The sequence below is a fragment of the Colletes gigas genome, unplaced genomic scaffold (genome assembly GCF_013123115.1).
Source record: "Colletes gigas isolate AHSC1104 unplaced genomic scaffold, ASM1312311v1 Colletes_gigas_Sc00002, whole genome shotgun sequence".
In the NCBI taxonomy this organism is placed as follows: domain Eukaryota; kingdom Metazoa; phylum Arthropoda; class Insecta; order Hymenoptera; family Colletidae; genus Colletes; species Colletes gigas.
In genome coordinates this window covers 7,766,769-7,786,022 of record NW_025106631.1, presented here as the reverse complement: position 1 = coordinate 7,786,022, position 19,254 = coordinate 7,766,769, and the positions used below count along the sequence as shown (strand labels likewise).

The following is a 19,254-nucleotide window of genomic DNA, read 5'->3' as shown; positions in this document are numbered from 1 at the left end:
TTCATATTCGTACGCGCGAAATAGCTAGTGCGTTTCCATATGTGTATATAGTGAATAAAAAATATGTCATAACACTATCGTAAATTCCGAGTGACATACATATTATACATGGAAAATTTTATAGCAACGTGTATAATTATTAATAATTGTATATTATATGTAAAGTTTATTAGTGTGAAAATATAATTTAAAATTCACAGCACGCAATGTATTGTCGAAAAATAATTACGAATGTACACAATTACGCGCAATTCTACACAAAATCTAATGTTATCACGAATGTTTGCCAATTGAAATCAAAAAGAAATCCATTTATAATGTATGTGTCACAAATTTATAAAATAAAAAGACATTATAATCACATGTTCCATGAACATAAGAATTCATCTAAAACGAAACTTTTTATTGTTTCGGGTAGTTTTTTGTTTAATTTATACGACGCTAAGGAAGAAAAAGACGATGTTTCAGAATTAGAAATGACAATTAAACGATCAATATTATTAATTCAGGTTCAGTATAAAAACGTCATAGTAATATAATTCAATTTTCAGTACAGCTAATAATAATGTAAATAAAACATGCGGTATCGAATTGAGAACAAATGTTTTATTTTGATATAATTTCAGCAGTATTTCTTTTCCCTTTGTAGAAGGGAGAATTTAAAAAAGCAGAACGAATGTTGCATGTTGCTTTGCGCCAAGCGCAAATTTTACAACATTATGATGGTATAACTTATATTTACGATGTAATGGCAAATCTTGCATACGATATGGAAGACTATAAAAAAGCAAAGAAACTGTTTGTGTCAGTTTTAGAAAGATTAATATCTAAGGGAGTTTCAAAAGATGATTTAGCAGTCATTCATATTAGTCTTAAAATTGCAAATATGTATCACATAGTAGGAGACATAGAGTAAGCAGTTACCTTACAAATTTTGATTATTATTTAATGTATTCTTTTTTCTGTTTTTTATAATGTACAATATTTGATGATATAATGTTGTATACTTTGTTTTATTTATGTAGAAAAGCGGAAACTGGTTACAAATTTTGCTTAGAAAATTTACAAAATCACATGGCTAAAGAGAGTGAGAATCCAGACGTTTTACAGTTACTAGGTTTAAATTTAGAATGGTATGCAGCTATGCTATTTTCACAATCGCAATATGCTGATGCTATGAAACATTTAACTCAATCTTACAATATATCCATACAAATAAATGGCGAGGAACATGAACAGACTGTTGTTCTGCTGAACGATTTGGGAACTGTTAATTGTATGTTGAAAGACTATGATCAAGCAATTAAATATTTATCTAAAGCTATAGAAATAGGTAATATCAGTTCAGAAATCGAAAATCTGATAACTATACAAATTGATTTAAAAATAAATTATCTTTGTAGGAAAAAAGTTACCGGATATGTCTGACATAGGTTCTGTTCATATTAATTTGGGAAATGTATTTATTATGAAAGGATTATACGATGAAGCGAAAAAAAATTGTAATCAAGGAAAGCATTTATCAAAGATGAAAAAGCACAGTGAAGCTGTACAAGAAGCCGAAGAATGTCTAGAAAGGATAAAAAAATTGATATCTTAGTATAGTCATAGATGTGAATAGATTATTTATATTTTGAGGTAATTTCTTTTAAATTATATTATAGCTTAAAATATATATTGTGAAATAATTTATTCATGCTATACATGATTGTAATATAGTCGATATATGGATATTATGGTATCTAAAATATATTAAATGAAATGTTTGTATCCTTCTGTCCTTATGCCAGACTTAAACATACAGTATTAGCTAATCCAATACTAACAAAGTCTCTAATAGTTCAGTGAAATTAAACATATGCTTTTTATCATAGTATAGAATAAACTATGCATTTTATTAAATAAAAAACATACAATTTTCTTTTAATTTACAGCAATTACATACATTCAATAATTAATATACAAAGTTAAGCAATTGTAATATCGAAAATATCATTTCATAGTATGAGTACATTTGCAAAGAATGTTTTAATTTCTTTAATAGTTTTACTCTGAATGCCAAAACGGAAGCAACTATTTCTCTAGTATCACCTTAAATGCACGAGTCTCGACAATATTTTGGCAACAGTCAATAACTTCCGAACTTCATTTTCTGTATTTGATTTTGTATATTAATATTTGTAATGAACGTATGTAATAACACTTTTCACTGGTATTAATTTTATACACTAATATCATTTATAGAGGAACACAAAATTTTGTATAAATACAAATTATAATTTTAGTTTTTGTTATATCAGTCAAGATAAATTCTTATTAAATGATTATAATATACAGTATTGGTAAAAAAAAGAAGTATGATACAATTCTAATGATGTTCTGCTATAAGCACCATCATATATACACCTACAAGAAGCGCAATGATTTCTTTCACAGATTGCCCAAATTTAGTATCAGTTAAAAGTTCTGGTATTACAGAAACTGTTGCTATATAGATAAATCCACCAGCTGTGAATGGAAGAATCCACATAGTTGCAAAATCACCTATAAGTTCAAATTAAGATTCAAATTAGATGTTATATTCGTATGTAAAATATGTCTTTGATAATGGTATTATAATACATTCTCACCCATGCCTTCCACAATTAATGATACACAGGTTCCTAACAGAGCACCTAATGCAGTAATGAGTTGAAATACCATAGCCTATAATAGAAATCATGTTAGAAAATTCTTTGGAGAACAAAAATTTAATTTATTATTTGTCTCTCTTGTATTTCACCTTTCTTTTACTATAGCCACTTTGTATTAAAATAGCGAAGTCTCCTATTTCGTGGGGTATTTCGTGTAATAGAATTGTGAAAGTAGTGATATAGCCAATATTGTTGCCAGCCAAATAACTGGCTCCAATAGCAAGACCATCTGTAAAGTTATGTAAAAAGTCTGCGACCAGGTTTAAAAAACCAGAAATATGAATTTCGTTTGGAAGGTCTACAGATTTATCAGAACTTTTTTGCGATTTCTTATTTTTATTTTCCTTAGACACATTTTCTGGAACGCTATGCACATGCAAGTGACTATGATCAGTTTTTATGATTCGTACTGCTTTCTCAACAATTAAAAACACAATTATACCTATAAGTACACATAAACCTACAGTCATATTATCTGTATGATTAGATTCTTCATGTTTAGATTCTTCGTGATGGCTGGAAGAGTCATGCGAATGAGGAACTAAAGCATGAGGGATTAAATGCAAAAATGCATCTCCCAATAAGCCACCAGATGCAAAGCTCAACAATATCTTTAGTAGCGGCTCGCGTTCCTTTGTGTTGTCCAAAGGAACAAAGAATAAAATAAGAAACGGGGCTGCCGATATAAGTAAAGTTGATGTAGCAGCTTTAAGAAACACTTCCTTGCGTGTCTCATCAGATGGAATCGATTTCTGTTGATGATTGTGATCATCGTGCTCGTGTATGTGTTGATGTTGAAGGTACTTGTCATATTGTTCTTTTCGATATGCTTCATTAACTTCCTTGGAGTATTTAAAACTTGGCGACTCGTCGTGTTCGTGTGCTTGACAAAGAGCCGGAAAGTTCAAAAATATAAGCAAGAAAAACACGCCAAGTAAAATTTTTGAAATCCATTTGTTCATGCGATTACGTTTGTTATCCTTTGTCATCGTGATCATTATTACAATATCGTAAAGGCTGATTAAAATATAACTAGCTCACGTATTGTTATCGGTATAGTTTTAACATCCGTGAATAGAAATTAAAAATCTTAATATCAGTTACGATATTAAATGAAGTACAAAATATCACACATCACATACAACGTGTAACACGTTACGTGTTATCAAATTTGGGTTGACTCGATTTTTAAAATTGTTTATGTTGGCTATCATGAATTACTGACATTGGCTATTCTGAATGTTCATACTTTTAAATTTGAAATATTAGTGCAACACCGATTGCAATAATAATTCTTACCTAAAAATTCTACAGAGTAATTGGTTTTAGAACAAAATTCGCCATCAGTTTGAACATCTAATATTAATCTGTATTGAGAAATTAAATGTTGTATTGTTTTATGAAAAGTTTCTTCCGTTTACGAAAGTAGTTCGTACAAGAAATTCGTTATATGTTGTTGCACCGAATGAGGGAAATTGTGATTGGTCGACATGCGTAGATAATTTTTACGTACTGTCAAAGAGCGGGCTTTGACGAGGTTAGTTGTAGAAAACAAAATTTTCATCACGTAAATGTCTTCCACCTAAGAAATTTGTACTTTCTTATTAATATGTCACACAATATTTTAAAATCTATGGGGCATGGATTTTGTGATGCCATTTTTTCCAGTTCGCCCATTAATTTTGACAAGGAAAATACAAATTCTCTTAATAAACCGTAAGTTTACATCTGCTTTCGTATACGTGTAAATGTTTGTTCGTACCTTTTATTTTGTTAATTTTCTGTTGTTTGTATTTTTTAGAGAAAATACATGCTCTGGTTTATTTGAGACGCCTCAAAAAGAGACTGAAAATAAAAATGAAAACAAATGTTTAAAACGCGAGAATCGTAAAATACTGCTTCATACTGAAATAGTTGATAATTCGAAATTGACAAATGCACCTTTTAATGCAAATCTCAATCGTTCGAAATCCATAAATGCATTTCAGAGGAAACAGATTTTATTTCCTGAAAACGCAATACCTAATGAAAAACAGAAAACTTCTACAAAAGTAGTATCTACTACATCATTGTATGATAAAACATCGACTATAAATTTTTGTACTCCTAAACAATATAAATTACGCTCTGCTGTAAGCAATACAAAAATGAATGTTTTACCTTTAAACAAAACACCCATAAAACAATATTTTAATGACAATGTTTTGTCTAATGCTACACCCGATTGCTTTAGCATTGTACAAGTAGAAACACCATGCAGTAAAACAAATGAAATCTGTATTGAGGATCAAACAGTGTGCGACGGCGAAAGTAGTAATTTAATTGTGGGAATACGTATTAGGCCTTTGAATACAAAGCAAGTTTTTATATTACTAAATTTTTGAAAGTTTTATATATTCTAATATTTGTTTGTTTTCTATTATTTTAGAGAATTAAACGACTCGAAGATTACATCGGTTGTGCAAATAAATGGTCAGAATATTATTGTCAACTGTGACTCTATGCAACATACATTTATGTATGATCATTGTTTTATATCGCACGCGGATGTAACTAAACCTGATCATGCTAATCAAGAAACTGTATTTAAGACCATGGTTTTACCATTAGTACAAAATGCTTTTGAGGGCTATAATGTTTGTTTGTTTGCTTATGGGCAAACAGGTTCTGGTAAAAGTTACAGTATGATGGGTCAAGAATCATTACAGATGAATTCAACACAGATTGATGAAGCAACTGGTATTATTCCAAGATTTTGCCAAGAATTGTTCACAAGAATATCTACAAATACGAATACCAAGACTACAGTAGAAATTAGTTACTTTGAAATCTATAATGAAAAAATACATGATCTCTTAACAACCGTTAATAATGGAATAAAGAGAGCTCCTCTTAAAGTGAGGGAACATCCTACTTATGGTCCATATATTGTTGATCTGAGTCAACATTGTGTGCAAAATTACAAAGACTTACAAGTATGCCCATAGTTATATCTGATAAGAAAATCCTTTAGTTGCCGGAATAATTGTTTAATTATTAATCATATAATACATTTATTTTAGACTTGGCTCAAAGTAGGTAATTCGCAACGAGCTACTGCAGCAACTGGAATGAATGAAAAAAGTTCAAGATCTCATAGTATATTTAGCATTATATTAACTCACGCACAACTAAATAACCAGGTAGATGAAGAACAAATGGATGCTAGTCGTCGTAGTAAAATTAATTTAGTAGACTTAGCAGGCAGTGAGAGATTGAGTCAGACATGTGCCAGTGGTGATAGATTAAAGGTTTGTTTTAATGTGTTCAGATGAATTATATTCTATAATAATTTTTTTCTATATAATATACTTAATTATGTTCAACAGGAGGGTGTATCCATTAATAAATCATTGCTCACGTTAGGAAAGGTAATCGCATCTCTTGCCGAAAATATGAGTAATCGTAAACGAGGGTTCGTTCCATATCGAGAATCGGTTCTTACATGGCTCTTGAAGGTAAGTAACATCAAAACAAATAAAAACTATATAGTGCAGCTATATTAATGTTAGCGTAATGCAAAAATACTCTTTATTAAAATAACTCCGTGTATTGTTGTTTCATCAACGAAGTATACTTTTTTAACAATCTACAGATATCATATATCTGTTAATATTATACTGTGATTTACTTAAAAACTACATTAGGTACCATTTATTTTAGAAGCCATTTCTTCCAATATAGTTCTGTGTATAAATGCAGTCTTATAGATTATTCAATTCCCCATTGAATATTTACTTAATTCTAATTTTTCACTATACTTGAAAAATTTATATCACAATGTAAAGTCGTTTGTAGAATAAAAATCCATCATGTATATTTTATGCTTGTAATATAAATGCAGATATTAAATGTTTCAAATTTCGATTCTTTTAGACTGTTTTCAATTATTTTGACAGTGTTACTTTTTGCATTGTTCGCATGTACTTAATACTGTTTTATACACTGCACAGTGTATTGGAAGAAAGTAAGCACATTAATATTAGATACATAATTTTATTCTACATATGCCATTGAATTATTGAAAAGTACTACTTCAATTTAGCATAATCAAGTTGCACATATTAGAGTATGAATTATACCCTGCCACTATGGTTTTAAATAAATACTTTAAGCTTACGCAACATGAATTATTTTCATGTTGGAAAGATTGCGAAGTACGAAAATGATTTATTTTTATATCGTTACGATTAATTTAATTATAAATTTCCGACAATTGTAAGTTGTTCTAAATAGCATTTAGAATTTTTGCACTATGACATATTAAATATGTCTTAGATATTTAGTGTCATTTTTATATAAAGTTTTGGTGAACATTTCTCGAAGTCACGTTGATATAATTTTAATTACATCGTTTCCCCTCGATCTTTCTCGATTCATTGGAGGCTTCTAAAGTTTCGTTTTTGTCTTTCATCGCTTTTTCGCCCTTAGAATTTGCAGAATCTTGTTCCTCTTCTTCTTCTTCTTCTTCGTGAATTTCTTCGCAAGAATTTTGCCGCGATTTGCCTCTTATATAAGCTGCTAGACTTCTTCTCTTGCTTTCTCGGCACAAGTGACAGTTGTCCTTTGACAGTAAGTTTTGTTCGTGATGTAATATTCGTTGACAATGATTCTGCGTTGATCTTCCTGAAAACCAATCGTACTCTAGTAAATTTTTTTTTTTGTAAAGAAAATATATCTAACTGGTCACGTAATTAATACGGTTTATATATAGAATTTGATAAGAGATAAAAAAAAAAATTGTACAGATAAAAGTTGAACGGTATCTATTTTTCTGCAATATCACTTTTTTTTATAAATGCAACCGTGCACTCGAAACGTGCAAACGCACTATTCCCTTTAAGTAAAATTAGATATGTTTCTTTACTCGCGTCGCCGCTCGTTCAAAATATTCCGTATAAAAAAGTATTGAAGTACAAGGCTTAAGAAAGTCAATATTTCGTAAGACGAGGCGTACGTGTCGTGGAAAATATTCTAGGTATTAATTATAAACAAGTTTCTAATTATGGTAAAACATGCGGGATATCGTACGGAAATATTGCGATTTCGTAACGTTGTAAAATAAATTTGCGATTTCGTTACAAAAGAAATTTGATTTGATATTTATCGTTCCGTATTATTTTGACCAATGTATTTATAAAATTGTAACAATACGAAGACATACTGTTACTGGCGTGCTAGAGTGGTCACTGTGTCTAATTTTATGTGCATAGATTTCTCCCCCCTTGAAACAATACTTCAATTTCTTCGGAGGTAACGTGTTTCGCTCCACGTACTTAGACTATCTGGCAATCCCCCCACTCATGCTCTCAATTCGTCGCTCCCTAAATTACAGCTGCCTCTTACTGAATGGGGCAACGTGATACGTTGCACGTACATACTCTTCTGCCCATTTTAACCCATGCAATCGTGTTCTCTATCTAGCCGTACAAAGTGTGAAATATATTTTATTATCAGATCGCGATATGTTAAAAAAGAAACGATCGTCGTAGAAGGTGATGAGTATTCAAAGATAAAGACCAAGGTCTCGCAGATCAAAGTCTCGATCGACAAGAACAATGAAATACTTTTGCAAAATAGAAACAATTGAAAACGTCAGCATTGTATACCTTATATCCCGTTTTAATCAGCATGTACAACTTAAACAGCTTTCTAGTATCGTGTTGAATCTATGTCAATTCTATTTAGCTATTTCATAGTCGCATACGGTTCGATCGTATCGCAACAATCGCCACACGTCTTTTAGAAACTGGTCAATTATAATATAACAAATACGCGCGCTTGTATAAGAAACACGTGAATCATCCAGTTGTAATTCAAGTTTTGAAACAAGAAATACTGCTCTTCGTTAAATATTAACCATTCTTTTTACGAGCAGTTTCAAATTTTTAACTTCGTCGAAAACGTGGTATTTTTAGTCTTGCTCGTACTCGTCGGTATTATACGAGTCGCGAAAAGTATTTTTAGATTCGCGTATTCTTTTAGCTACTCGTATGCAAATATAATGCAAATAACGTTATAACATATCTATAATAATAGCTGTTCTACTATGAACATTGCTTACGATCGTTCGTATATTGTGTTACGGTCTTGGCGACCACAATTGCGATCGTAAACATGTTTTTAACATCTAGAATCAAACGTGTTTTTAGGTTGTATTTATGTATTTATGTAATCCGTAATATTCTTCGGAATGTGTTTTTTACAATATTATTTTCTAACGCGTAATTTTACTAGGACAATCGACGCGTTACTAGGGAAATATTAACCCCTTGATAACAGGTTTTCTCCGTATCTTTAGGAAATACGGATCTATACAACTGTTTGCGTAGCGTTATCTTTCGGAAATGCGTATTTTACTAATTAAAAAATATCATTTTTATACTCGATTTCGTGGCTTTCGGATGTCTGCCGCATCTATGTTCAGCGACTTGTTGACTGAGAATGCAAACTGCAATATTTGTGAAACGTCAGCAAATTGCTGAACATAAACTCAAGTAGAAACTCAGACCGCGAAAGCAAATCTCATGTCATTTTTATGTCTATATTTTTTATACGCGTAGTTGTAATTTTTTCGTCGGCTTTAATCGTGACATTAAACAGCGAATATTTGAAACTGGTTTCGTAGAAATATTATTTTTACAATGTTATAATTGTTAACAACAATGAAATTTCACATCCACGCGTTTCGTTTGCCTTTATAAATACGTTGGTATTTTTGAACCGTGATAATGGCAATTTGAAAACGTAATGTATGATAAATAATGGAACGAACTGCCTTCGTTCAACCAGTTCCCCACCGATAACGCAAAGGGAGGGGTCAACTACGTAGCGTGGAAATGCCAGAGAGTTGTTTGTCGTATACGATCCGCGAATGCATCAATGGGAAATATGGATATTAGCCTCTTATCGATCGATTCCCAAGATCGATCCATTCTTTTCCTCTCGACGAATATTGCATATTATGCACATTTTAGATTTCTATTTAAGTGTACCACCAATCAGGAAAAACAAGTTCACCTTATAGGTAAACGTGTTTTGTTCGACCTTTCACGACAATATTCTCGTCTCAGCGTAAACCGTAATATTCGTTCGGATGTGTTCTCGGTAATAAAGGAAAAGAAACAACAAAAGTGACCGTATGGATTGGTAAATTTGAACGCGTTCACGAAGAACGATGTTAATTTTCCGGGGACGTTCAAACATTGTGACGAACGAAGACTGACACGTGCTTTTACGCCAAGTTTAGCGTTATTAAGTACATTCACAAGGAAAAATAACACGATCAGTCGTTAAATCGTGACGACTATTTATCGTAAAAACAGAAAATCAACCGTTCGGCCGAATTCGTCTTTCGTGAATTACACAAATCGAAAATATCTTTGACGCTTCCTTCGTGGCGCTTAAACAAGTAATAGTTATTTGTTTACTATCGACTCGAACATACCATTGTGGAAGTAGTCTTTGTTCCAAGGCTGCTCATAGTCCCGGTACTGTTGACTTCTGAATAAACCGTATGTCAGAACCTCTGGGACGTAAACCAGATCCATCTTCGGTCGATGTTTGTTTCTATTTACAGTCGTCTCTTATCATGAAAATCTATTCACATCTTCGCACGTGGTTGCGATTCCAATCGTATTCCCTCGTCGGACGGCCAGTGTTTCTCTCGAAGTGCTCTTCGATCTGTCCTCGATGGTACCGAATATCTTTTCGTACTAACTTTCTTCTTTTTTTTCGTAAACAAGTGTACCGAACGATCGCAAAGTTATTTCGCCGTTCTAAAGCCGAAGCGAAAACGTTTTCGGTCCGCAACGTAGAAGATCGTTCGTTGCCGTTTTCTTCTTTCCCCGGTCGCGGTTTACTCGCTGGCGAACGATCGAACGGTATCCACGTTTGCGTTATGCAACGTCGCAGAAAAAGCGATTGCCAAAAGTCAAGATCGCGTTATGCTCGAATTGCTGCGATGTTTTGCTTTAAACTAAAGGAGTATGGACGCTGAGCGCGTAATGTTTATCCGCCGGTATTTCCCTCTCCATCGGTCCTCGACTCTCCGCTCCTCTCCGTCGCAACCGCTCGCCCTTCGGTACCGCTTCGCGCCCGCCCCTCTCCATTTTCTCCAATCACCTTTGCGATTTCGCATGTACATACGTATGCCCGTTTTCTTTGCTTTACAGAAAAAGCTATTTAAGATTAACAATTTTTATGCACAAAATTAACCCAAATCGCAAATAAATAATACCATCCGCAAGAAATTATTATATGGTCAACGGAACGTATACAAAAACGAACGTGTCTAGGATCCCCCGAGAGTGTTAACGCTTTGACGGCCGATGTCACGTATACGTGGCTTCGCGAGCTAGCAAACGTTGGCCACTGTCACGTGTGCGTGATCTAACGTATCAGTCACCGTTTCATCGTACATTCGTCTTATTACGTTTGTTGAGGTTACATTTATAATTCCTCGTGATAATATTTCTAGCATGTTCATGTATCTCACTTTGGTCTACAATATCAGTGCGGCCATTAAAGCGTTAACATTGGTCGAAACGGTGGGAAAAGGAAGTAGAACTGAAATATAAAATTTTAAATCCAGGGATTTATTAGTTTCTGAGATATTAACAAAGAACTTTACTACTATAGATAGAACTCTCCCTACACGTATGCGTGGGAATAAAAAGAAGAAAGAGACTAGCTTCGTAGTGGCTTCTACGCAAACTGAACAGCTTTCTTTTGTTCAATAAATTGTCACATAACGATGCATACACATAGAGAAAATCCACTGTACAGTAACGAAAGTTTAAGGTCCATTCACTTTCACCGCTGCTTCCAAATTTCGTACCGATCAGCCATCGCTATCGTTTGGAAGTACAGCCGTTGATTTTCAGTAATCTCAGTATATTCTGATTAATTTTTCTCATTAAAATCAAGCTTATCTCTGAAATAGATGACTCTTACTTCAATCGTAAGTAACGCGTAACTTTTATCCTCGACGAACAATTATTTATCATTTTGAATATTGTTTTTATGTACGTGTGTGTATGCATTATTGTTGCAACTATTGTTAGCAGCTATTATCAGCAAATCTTTGAAAAATGCACCGATAGAAATTATTTGTTTACTTGCCAGTGATCCATCATACGTTGTTAATGTCTATCTTGAAGATCGCGTTAATAACGCAAAAATGTTCTGTTCCGATAATTCTTATCTTATGGTGCGAGTGCTTTTATAGTAAGAGAAAATTCAGTGATAATTGTTTAGCATTGACTTACGTATGCGTCATCGAGTCGAACAAGGCTATATTTTACGCGCAGTGTGCACTATCGATGCAAAATGAAATACTAGTTTTACTTATTGCCGGCGATGTGCAGTAGAAATCGAAACGTTCATGAAATAATAAATGTAGTTTAATGGACGCGAACAGTACATACATCATTGAAATTCTATCTTCGAATAACTGGCATTCCTGCAAAAAGCAAATATGAATAAATACAGTTTTATTACTGATAACATCGCAAGCTCTAACGTAAGATAAGCGTAAATGGAATCATTCGAAGAATTTTTTCCTACGTTTGAATATTACAAATACGCGTCCTATGTGGAAAATAAAGAATCATTTATAATATCTTGATTCAGATGTGCTATCCGTACGTTTCCTTTCGGATTTAATAAGTCCATAATTTTTTGTACTTGAAAACCACCACCGATTGCAATTTGTACGTTCGAATTGTTATCGTATCTGATACAAAGAGTGATTTCCAAAGGAATTTCCAAAAATGTTAGATAAGTACTTGCACGCTCGAAATGTTTGATCAATGAGCTCTGATTTTTTAGATAAGTGAAAATTTCCATTACAATATAGTAATTCAATAATTCTGCTCGACGGAATAATTCTGTTATTTAATAATACCATCTAGAAAATGTGCATTTAAAGAAACATCGGAATGATAACGTACAAACACGATCGTAAAAATGGAAAATAATTTTTTTCCAGAGTTGAACGTGGACTTAACAACGCAGTTAACACACCTTTGTATACATATACGAACGATGAATTTCGCGTTCTCTTTACAGTCTTATCATTTTATTAATTATATCAGGATAATGTTAAGAAAGAAACGTCAAGGTGTAATTGGTAAATGCTACTTAAAACAGATTAGAGTACAATCGTTCTTTCTCAAAGCTTGTTCTTTTGTTGTACAATGCCCACGATAATAATTATTTATGCCTAAGAGAATCAAGATTAAATTAGATAAAATATCTTGAACCATAATGCTCGCAATATGGGACTCGAGGCCGAGTTATTTTATTAAATTGTTTTTACAATTGATAAATGAATCAATATTGTCATTGTTAAATTCTGTTTAAATTTATTAGGAAAGTCTCGGTGGAAATTCCAGAACAGCGATGCTTGGGACCGTATCATCAGCTAATATACACGTGGAAGAGACACTTTCAACCCTTCGATACGCTTGTCAAGTCCGGGCTATTGTTAATCGTATTCGAATTAACGAAGACCCGCACGAAAAGTTAATTCGGTATGTAAGATACACTCCTGGGAAAAATTTTAATGGGAGATTCTGGAGGCCAAAATAAGACAAAAATCAAGAATAACAATTTGTTAATGGAGGCTTCGTTAAAAAGTTATTAACGTTTAAAGTTCCGTCCGTACTGAATTTTTTTCTCGAAAATGTGCAAGATTTCGGGGGTATGTCTGTTCACCAAAAATGATTGTAATTGACCCCCGCAACCGAAAATAATTTTTCGAAAACGATTTGAAATTTTTTTTTTCCGTCGAAAAATTTCACACCTTCTCGAATTTTTTTCTAGAAAATGGGTGGGATTTCGGGGGTATGTCTATTCACCAAAAATGATTGTAATCGACCCCCGCAACCGAAAATAATTTTTCCAGAACGATTTGAAATTTTTGAATTTAATTGTTAATAACTTTTTAACGAAGCCACCATCAACATATTGGTATTCTTGATTTTCGTCTTATTTTGGCCTCAAGAATCTCCCATTAAAATTTTTCCCAGGGGTGGCCGAACACCCTGTATATATAAACAACATTTTGTTTCTAAAATAAACCTGAAACCACTAACTCATTTAAATTTGTAACAAATATTTACTTTATAAATAGCTGTTTGTTATGTACATTCAATGGCCTTCTTTATTAGTTCCAATACGTATAAAAAATTTCAAAGAGTTTTCAAATACATGGACCTTGAAAGCTCGAAACAGTAAAACAAAGGAGTATCTCTGCTGTAGATATGTTTAATTATACTGACAAGTCTAACCTAAGGATTTTTAATAAATGTAATTATGGTTTCTTTAATAGCGAGTTGAAAACAGAAGTTTTACGATTACGTGGTGTCCGTGAGGGATATGAAAGACAACTTGGCGGCATTCCACGACGTCTCCTCGATTCTATTGAGCCGATTACCGAAAATAACGATGAAATCAAACAAAAACAACGAGAAATCGATAAACTGAAAAATCAACTGAAAAAAACCGAGGAACAGCTTACAGTTACCCAGACGTAAGGAAATTTCGATAGGATATTCTTAATTCGTCGTATAATATTTACAGTATAAGTTAGCGTATTTTTCATATTTTTTTCTAACAAAGCACAAGTACGCGCATTTCATATTTTTTTTACCGATGATAAACTTTTAATCTCTTATAGATACTTAAATCGTCTAATAAATTGTTACGTTTTACAGTTCGTAATTGAAGTTGTATTAGCATCGACAACAAATACGCTGTTAAAAATAATTAGGCCGTTATGTTTTTAGACCATTTATCATAATGCATAATCTTCCAATTATTTCGAACGTCGTGGATTCCATTGTAGAAATAGTTGTTTTGGAAGGAAATTAGGGTTGAACCAGCGCTACTCTAAAGTCGGATTGTAGGAATCGACGTGTAAACTCGTCGATTGATCGCCGGTAAAAGTTCGAGTTTTAGTTCCATGTAATTGCAGGACTTGGCAAAATAAATTATGGGAAACCGAGAAGAGGAAAAATTCCGAATTAAAATACTTACGTCGCTGTGGAATCGCTATTGAGATTGATATTCACGGGAACGACAAACAACCTTGTCTTATAAATCTCGCGGCCGATCCTATATTGTCTGGTACACTTTTGTATCTAATCCCTCCGGGATTGGTTCGTATCGGCAAACATTCCGGGCAGGAAAGTTCTTCCAAAAGTTTGGATATCATGTTGGATGGACCGCTGGTTAGACCTTTACACTGGTTAGTTATGGGTCGTTTGGAGTCTGGTGGTATAGAACAAATGAATTGATTGAATTTGGTTACTTTATTCGCTCATGCTCGTTTCCGCCATCTTCTTGTGCATTTTCCACAATTTTCTCGCTCGCTACTTCATGATTTCTGGTACAGGAGCATATGTTATTTTATCCATTATTTCATTTCCTCCGTTGTGTGTGTTGCCGGCAATGCATGTTATTTGTCACTTTTCACAATATAATTAACCGTTACCATCTGCACAGGCATTGCATTTAATATACCATGGGTTTGAAAAGGTTGCATGATGATTTTCAGTATAGTATAACTCTTTACTTGTTTCCCAACGAGTTCTGGTATGGTGGAATATTTTCAAATTTGATCACTACATCCCGACATTTTCAGGATAACACGCACGTGGTTGACATTATTTTCTATTATAAGTAACACTATGTTACTTTAACAGCTTTCCTGATTATATTTACTTTAATTATGTTTTATGTATTTAACAGTACCATTGAAAATAATAATGGAAAACTTGTACTATCGTCGGAGGTGGATGGGGACACGTATGTCAATGGACAGGTATAATATGCTTTATATACGTTATTATATATCAATTACTTTATGTAAAATATTTATTTTGTTACAGATTATAACTGGTAAAGTTATTCTCAAGCATGGCGATCGTCTCGTGATCGGTGGAAATCATTACTTTAAAGTCTTGAATCCGCACAACGAACGCAACAATGTACAAATTTCTGCGCAAGCTGTGGATTACGAATTTGCTCACCAAGAAATTCTTAAAGTACAAGAGGAAAAGTAGGAGAAATTTAGACGTGTTTTTTAAACTAAATATACACGATAAAAAAATTTTCAACATTTTTTTTTATGTTTTGTTTATTACAGGCTGAGAGCTGAGTTGGAGGAGAGTAAGCAGAAGGCAATAAGAGAATTAGAAAGCGCGAAACAAGAAGTTGAAATGCAATTAGGGTCTCAAAAGTTAACGTACGAACGTAAAATTGAAATTCTTGGCTCTACGGTTGAAGAGCAAAAATTTGCATTAGAAAAGATTCATCAGAAAAAGAAAGAATTGGAATTGGAAAAAGAATTGCTTGTAAGCGAAGTTGAAGTAAATAATAGATTAAAGCAGATACAATTACAGCAAAAGAAAGTTACCGTTGCGCCGTATAAATCAAATTTTTTACAAGAATTGGAAAATATTTTAACTGAAAAAACAGCCGACGCTGAATTCGCGCTTAAAATGAAAGCCAGCACAGAAGCAATAAGCGAAGGAGGTATCAGTCTGCATGAAATGCAATTATTGGTGAAAGAAGCTACTGAACGGTGCAGAGAAGTTGGTATTAATTATGTATGTATCTACTAAATAGGTAATATTTTAAGATCATAACATGCCAAATCGCAACATGCATTTCTGCAAAAATCTGAAATGTTATTCCAAAACGTGGGTGATCTGGCATGCAATGATTCTTTAGAATGTATATATATTTTATGCGATCGTATAATTAAATGTTGTACCATAGGAATTTGATCAGCAGCAAATAATTGTAAATAAAAGTCTGAAACCAGTGATTCGTATACGTAATAAAGATTCTATGAAAGAAACATTTTGGGAACCAATGCGATTTTTAGATTGGGTTCATCATTTGCGAGATTATGATATCGAAGATTCGATAAAAGAACTGTGTACAACGTCAGATGAAACTTGGGAAGCCTATGAAAATACGGAAACATTTGAAGATTCCTTAAACAGCAGTCGTATTTCGATAAATATAACTCCGGTGAAGAAACATTTAAACGAGAGTTTGCAACAGCTTACTTTCGAAACATCTTTTCTAGGAAACACATTTGTTAATCAAACATTTGACAATTCCAAAGAACAAGAAACGATAAACACTTGTCTTACACAAATGGAGCTTACTGCGAAAACTTTGCGCAGATTGTGTGCAAGAAATGACAGAATTGAAACGGTTACGGAATCTCTTAATGAAATGCAAAATATCATTGACAGATTGCGCGAAACTTTAGAAGTAAGAAACTTAAGCGAGTACACAAACGAAAGTGCAAATTGTGTACAAAATTGTGATGATAGTACTGTGATTGAAAAGTCTGATAACAAAAATTTAACACTCATAGAAGATTGTAGTAAAATCTTCGCCTCGCCGATAAAGTCTACTTTACGTAACAATACTAGAGGTTTTGACAAAATCAGCCAAAAGAGTGTCAGATTTACCGGTAAATTGAAGAAAGAAGTGACTTAATAATGGTAAGAACATTTAAATCAATCAGAATATTACAGGGAAATTCGTTTAACAAATATAATTTCAGAAAAAATTATATTATACAAATAAAGAATGTACATTTTTTTTGTAGTAATTTGAAAGTCATATAATTTAGACGTTAAATTATAATAAGGAAATACATTTAGTTATTCTACTTTATCTCTTGTCACACATATATTTATATAATATTTGTTTATGTACATTTACCTGTAGAGTTTATTTCTATCTACTTACATAAAATTCGATTCAGTCTTTCGAAATACGTAATTAGATTATATTAATATTGCGTACTACATTAAACAATTTTTAATTTTGACTTAACGTTTCTTACATTACAAACTACAGAAACTAGTTAACGTGATTAACTACTTTATTTTATTTTAATACAGTTATTTCAAATACACTTTGTATATTTAATGACGATTAATAATACATGAAAGTTACAATTAAAAGTCTGTGTATGTAAATGTGTCTTAAATATATTTTGTATTTTCTTTAGGTCGTAATTATACATTTATTAAGTTCATCTCTATACAACTAATCAAAGTAATCCTCAATGTCAATATCAGGATTCAATAAGTCTTCCCCATAAATGCTTAAATCTAACTGATTAAGTATTAAATTTTCACACATTTCTTCCAAGTCAGTATCTCCAATCAATACTGCTCCTTGCAGTTTATCATTTTCTAGCACAAGCTTTATATATTCCTTTCCTTTGGTCATTCGTAATAAAATTTGGTACTTATTATTTAATTTTTGTCCGTTATATAAACCAAGCAAAACTACTTTGTAACCGAAGAATTTAGTTACGTGAGTGAACAATTCAAAACAAAAATCTTGTAAAAATTCCTCATTTTTAAATTTAGAAATCATCGCTTTCGCGGCATAACGTCCCATTTGGTGTGCTTGCGTCCACAACCTCATCTGAAACCATTGTTTTGCTAATTCCCATCCTGCGCTGCATACATCTCCAGCAGCATATATGTCTTGTTCCGATGTTTCTAGTTTCCAATCTACTAATAATCCACCATCTTCTCCTTTCTTAAGATCATCTAAACCCATTATGTTTGAATTTGGTATTACACCTGTTGCCGATACAATAAAATCACAACCAATAATCTTTCCATTTGTCAATTCGACATATACAGGCCATTCCTCCATAGGATCAAATTCTTTCTGTTCCAATGTGCTAAGAATTTTTGCAACTTCGCTGTCATACTCTACTTGAACTTTTGTTGATTTAAAGAAAGTACCCTTTATATTAAAATTATTGTGCCAGTCTGGACCTAAAGCTGGTCCATCTTCTACAACTGATGTGCCAGACACAGTATACCTCATTCTTTTAGTTGGAGCATTTATATTAACATTTTCAGATACATTGGTTTTATGTATTTTATCCATAAAAAATTCTGCAGCGCCGGGATCAACAAATGTTGCAGAAATGTGTTTGTCTTTAATTACCCATATTATTTCAACACCGTCGACTTCGTTTACAATTTCAGTAGCAATACCTCCATTTCCAACTACTATGATCCTCCTTGAATTTTGTATTTTTTGGGAAAACTGAATAACCGATTCAGTATCTCGAATTCCTAAAATAAACTTGTTACGTTCTGTTATAAGCTTTGGTCTGGCACCATTACAAAGGCATAGTATTTTATAATTTACAATTCTTCCATTTTTTGTTAATATTTGTTTATTTGAAACATTTACTTCGATTACAAAATCTTGTATAATTTTTAACGATTTATTTGTCTTTGACAAACTTGCTGTGTCTTTCTCTTCTACATTAAACTGCATTAATGTTTTACCAAGTGGTACTATATTTGTAACTGCTTTTATCAAAGGACTTGCTGTAATCAGAACTGTATCTACCTGTGGAGCAAGAAAACTTATACCTTCAACACAAGATACCCCAGCAATACCACCTCCTATTACTGCAAATGTACAATTTATTTCTTCTTCGTCCATCTTT

At 32.7% G+C, this 19,254-nt stretch overlaps 5 protein-coding genes across 6 annotated transcripts; 2 read left to right on the top strand and 3 right to left on the bottom strand.

The window, feature by feature from the left end:
- The first annotated feature begins 87 nt into the window (after window positions 1-87).
- LOC122403838 (tetratricopeptide repeat protein 19 homolog, mitochondrial) lies at window positions 88-1,647 on the top strand. 2 transcript variants are annotated; one of them, XM_043407606.1, is made up of 5 exons: window positions 88-319; window positions 419-509; window positions 650-912; window positions 1,026-1,333; window positions 1,404-1,647. In XM_043407606.1, the coding sequence occupies exons 1-5, from the start codon at window positions 207-209 to the stop codon at window positions 1,598-1,600; spliced, it is 972 nt and encodes a 323-aa protein (XP_043263541.1). In that variant the 5' UTR covers window positions 88-206; the 3' UTR covers window positions 1,601-1,647. The 2 variants fall into 2 exon arrangements, with proteins under 2 accessions (XP_043263541.1, XP_043263533.1); XM_043407598.1 differs by having other exon boundaries at window positions 88-509; window positions 1,404-1,642.
- Window positions 1,648-1,922: 275 nt separating this feature from the next.
- LOC122403831 (protein catecholamines up) lies at window positions 1,923-3,860 on the bottom strand. Its single transcript, XM_043407588.1, has 3 exons — window positions 2,783-3,860; window positions 2,631-2,706; window positions 1,923-2,544 (listed from the first exon to the last, which is right to left on the bottom strand). The coding sequence occupies exons 1-3, from the start codon at window positions 3,689-3,691 to the stop codon at window positions 2,369-2,371; spliced, it is 1,161 nt and encodes a 386-aa protein (XP_043263523.1). The 5' UTR covers window positions 3,692-3,860; the 3' UTR covers window positions 1,923-2,368.
- A 385-nt stretch (window positions 3,861-4,245) lies between these two features.
- Window positions 4,246-17,258, top strand: LOC122401262 (kinesin-like protein KIF14). Its single transcript, XM_043403295.1, has 12 exons — window positions 4,246-4,409; window positions 4,495-5,049; window positions 5,122-5,668; window positions 5,756-5,983; window positions 6,062-6,190; window positions 13,107-13,267; window positions 14,068-14,268; window positions 14,713-14,985; window positions 15,489-15,561; window positions 15,629-15,798; window positions 15,886-16,348; window positions 16,521-17,258. The coding sequence occupies exons 1-12, from the start codon at window positions 4,303-4,305 to the stop codon at window positions 17,256-17,258; spliced, it is 3,645 nt and encodes a 1,214-aa protein (XP_043259230.1). The 5' UTR covers window positions 4,246-4,302.
- Window positions 5,845-10,705, bottom strand: LOC122401270. The gene is made up of 2 exons (XM_043403306.1): window positions 10,180-10,705; window positions 5,845-7,358 (listed from the first exon to the last, which is right to left on the bottom strand). Exons 1-2 carry the CDS (start codon window positions 10,280-10,282, stop codon window positions 7,075-7,077), a joined length of 387 nt encoding a protein of 128 aa, XP_043259241.1. The 5' UTR covers window positions 10,283-10,705; the 3' UTR covers window positions 5,845-7,074.
- A 482-nt stretch (window positions 17,259-17,740) lies between the features above and the next one.
- Window positions 17,741-19,250, bottom strand: LOC122403550 (pyridine nucleotide-disulfide oxidoreductase domain-containing protein 1). The gene has a single exon (XM_043407144.1). The coding sequence runs from the start codon at window positions 19,248-19,250 to the stop codon at window positions 17,817-17,819; it is 1,434 nt and encodes a 477-aa protein (XP_043263079.1). The 3' UTR covers window positions 17,741-17,816.
- Window positions 19,251-19,254: the final 4 nt, after the last annotated feature.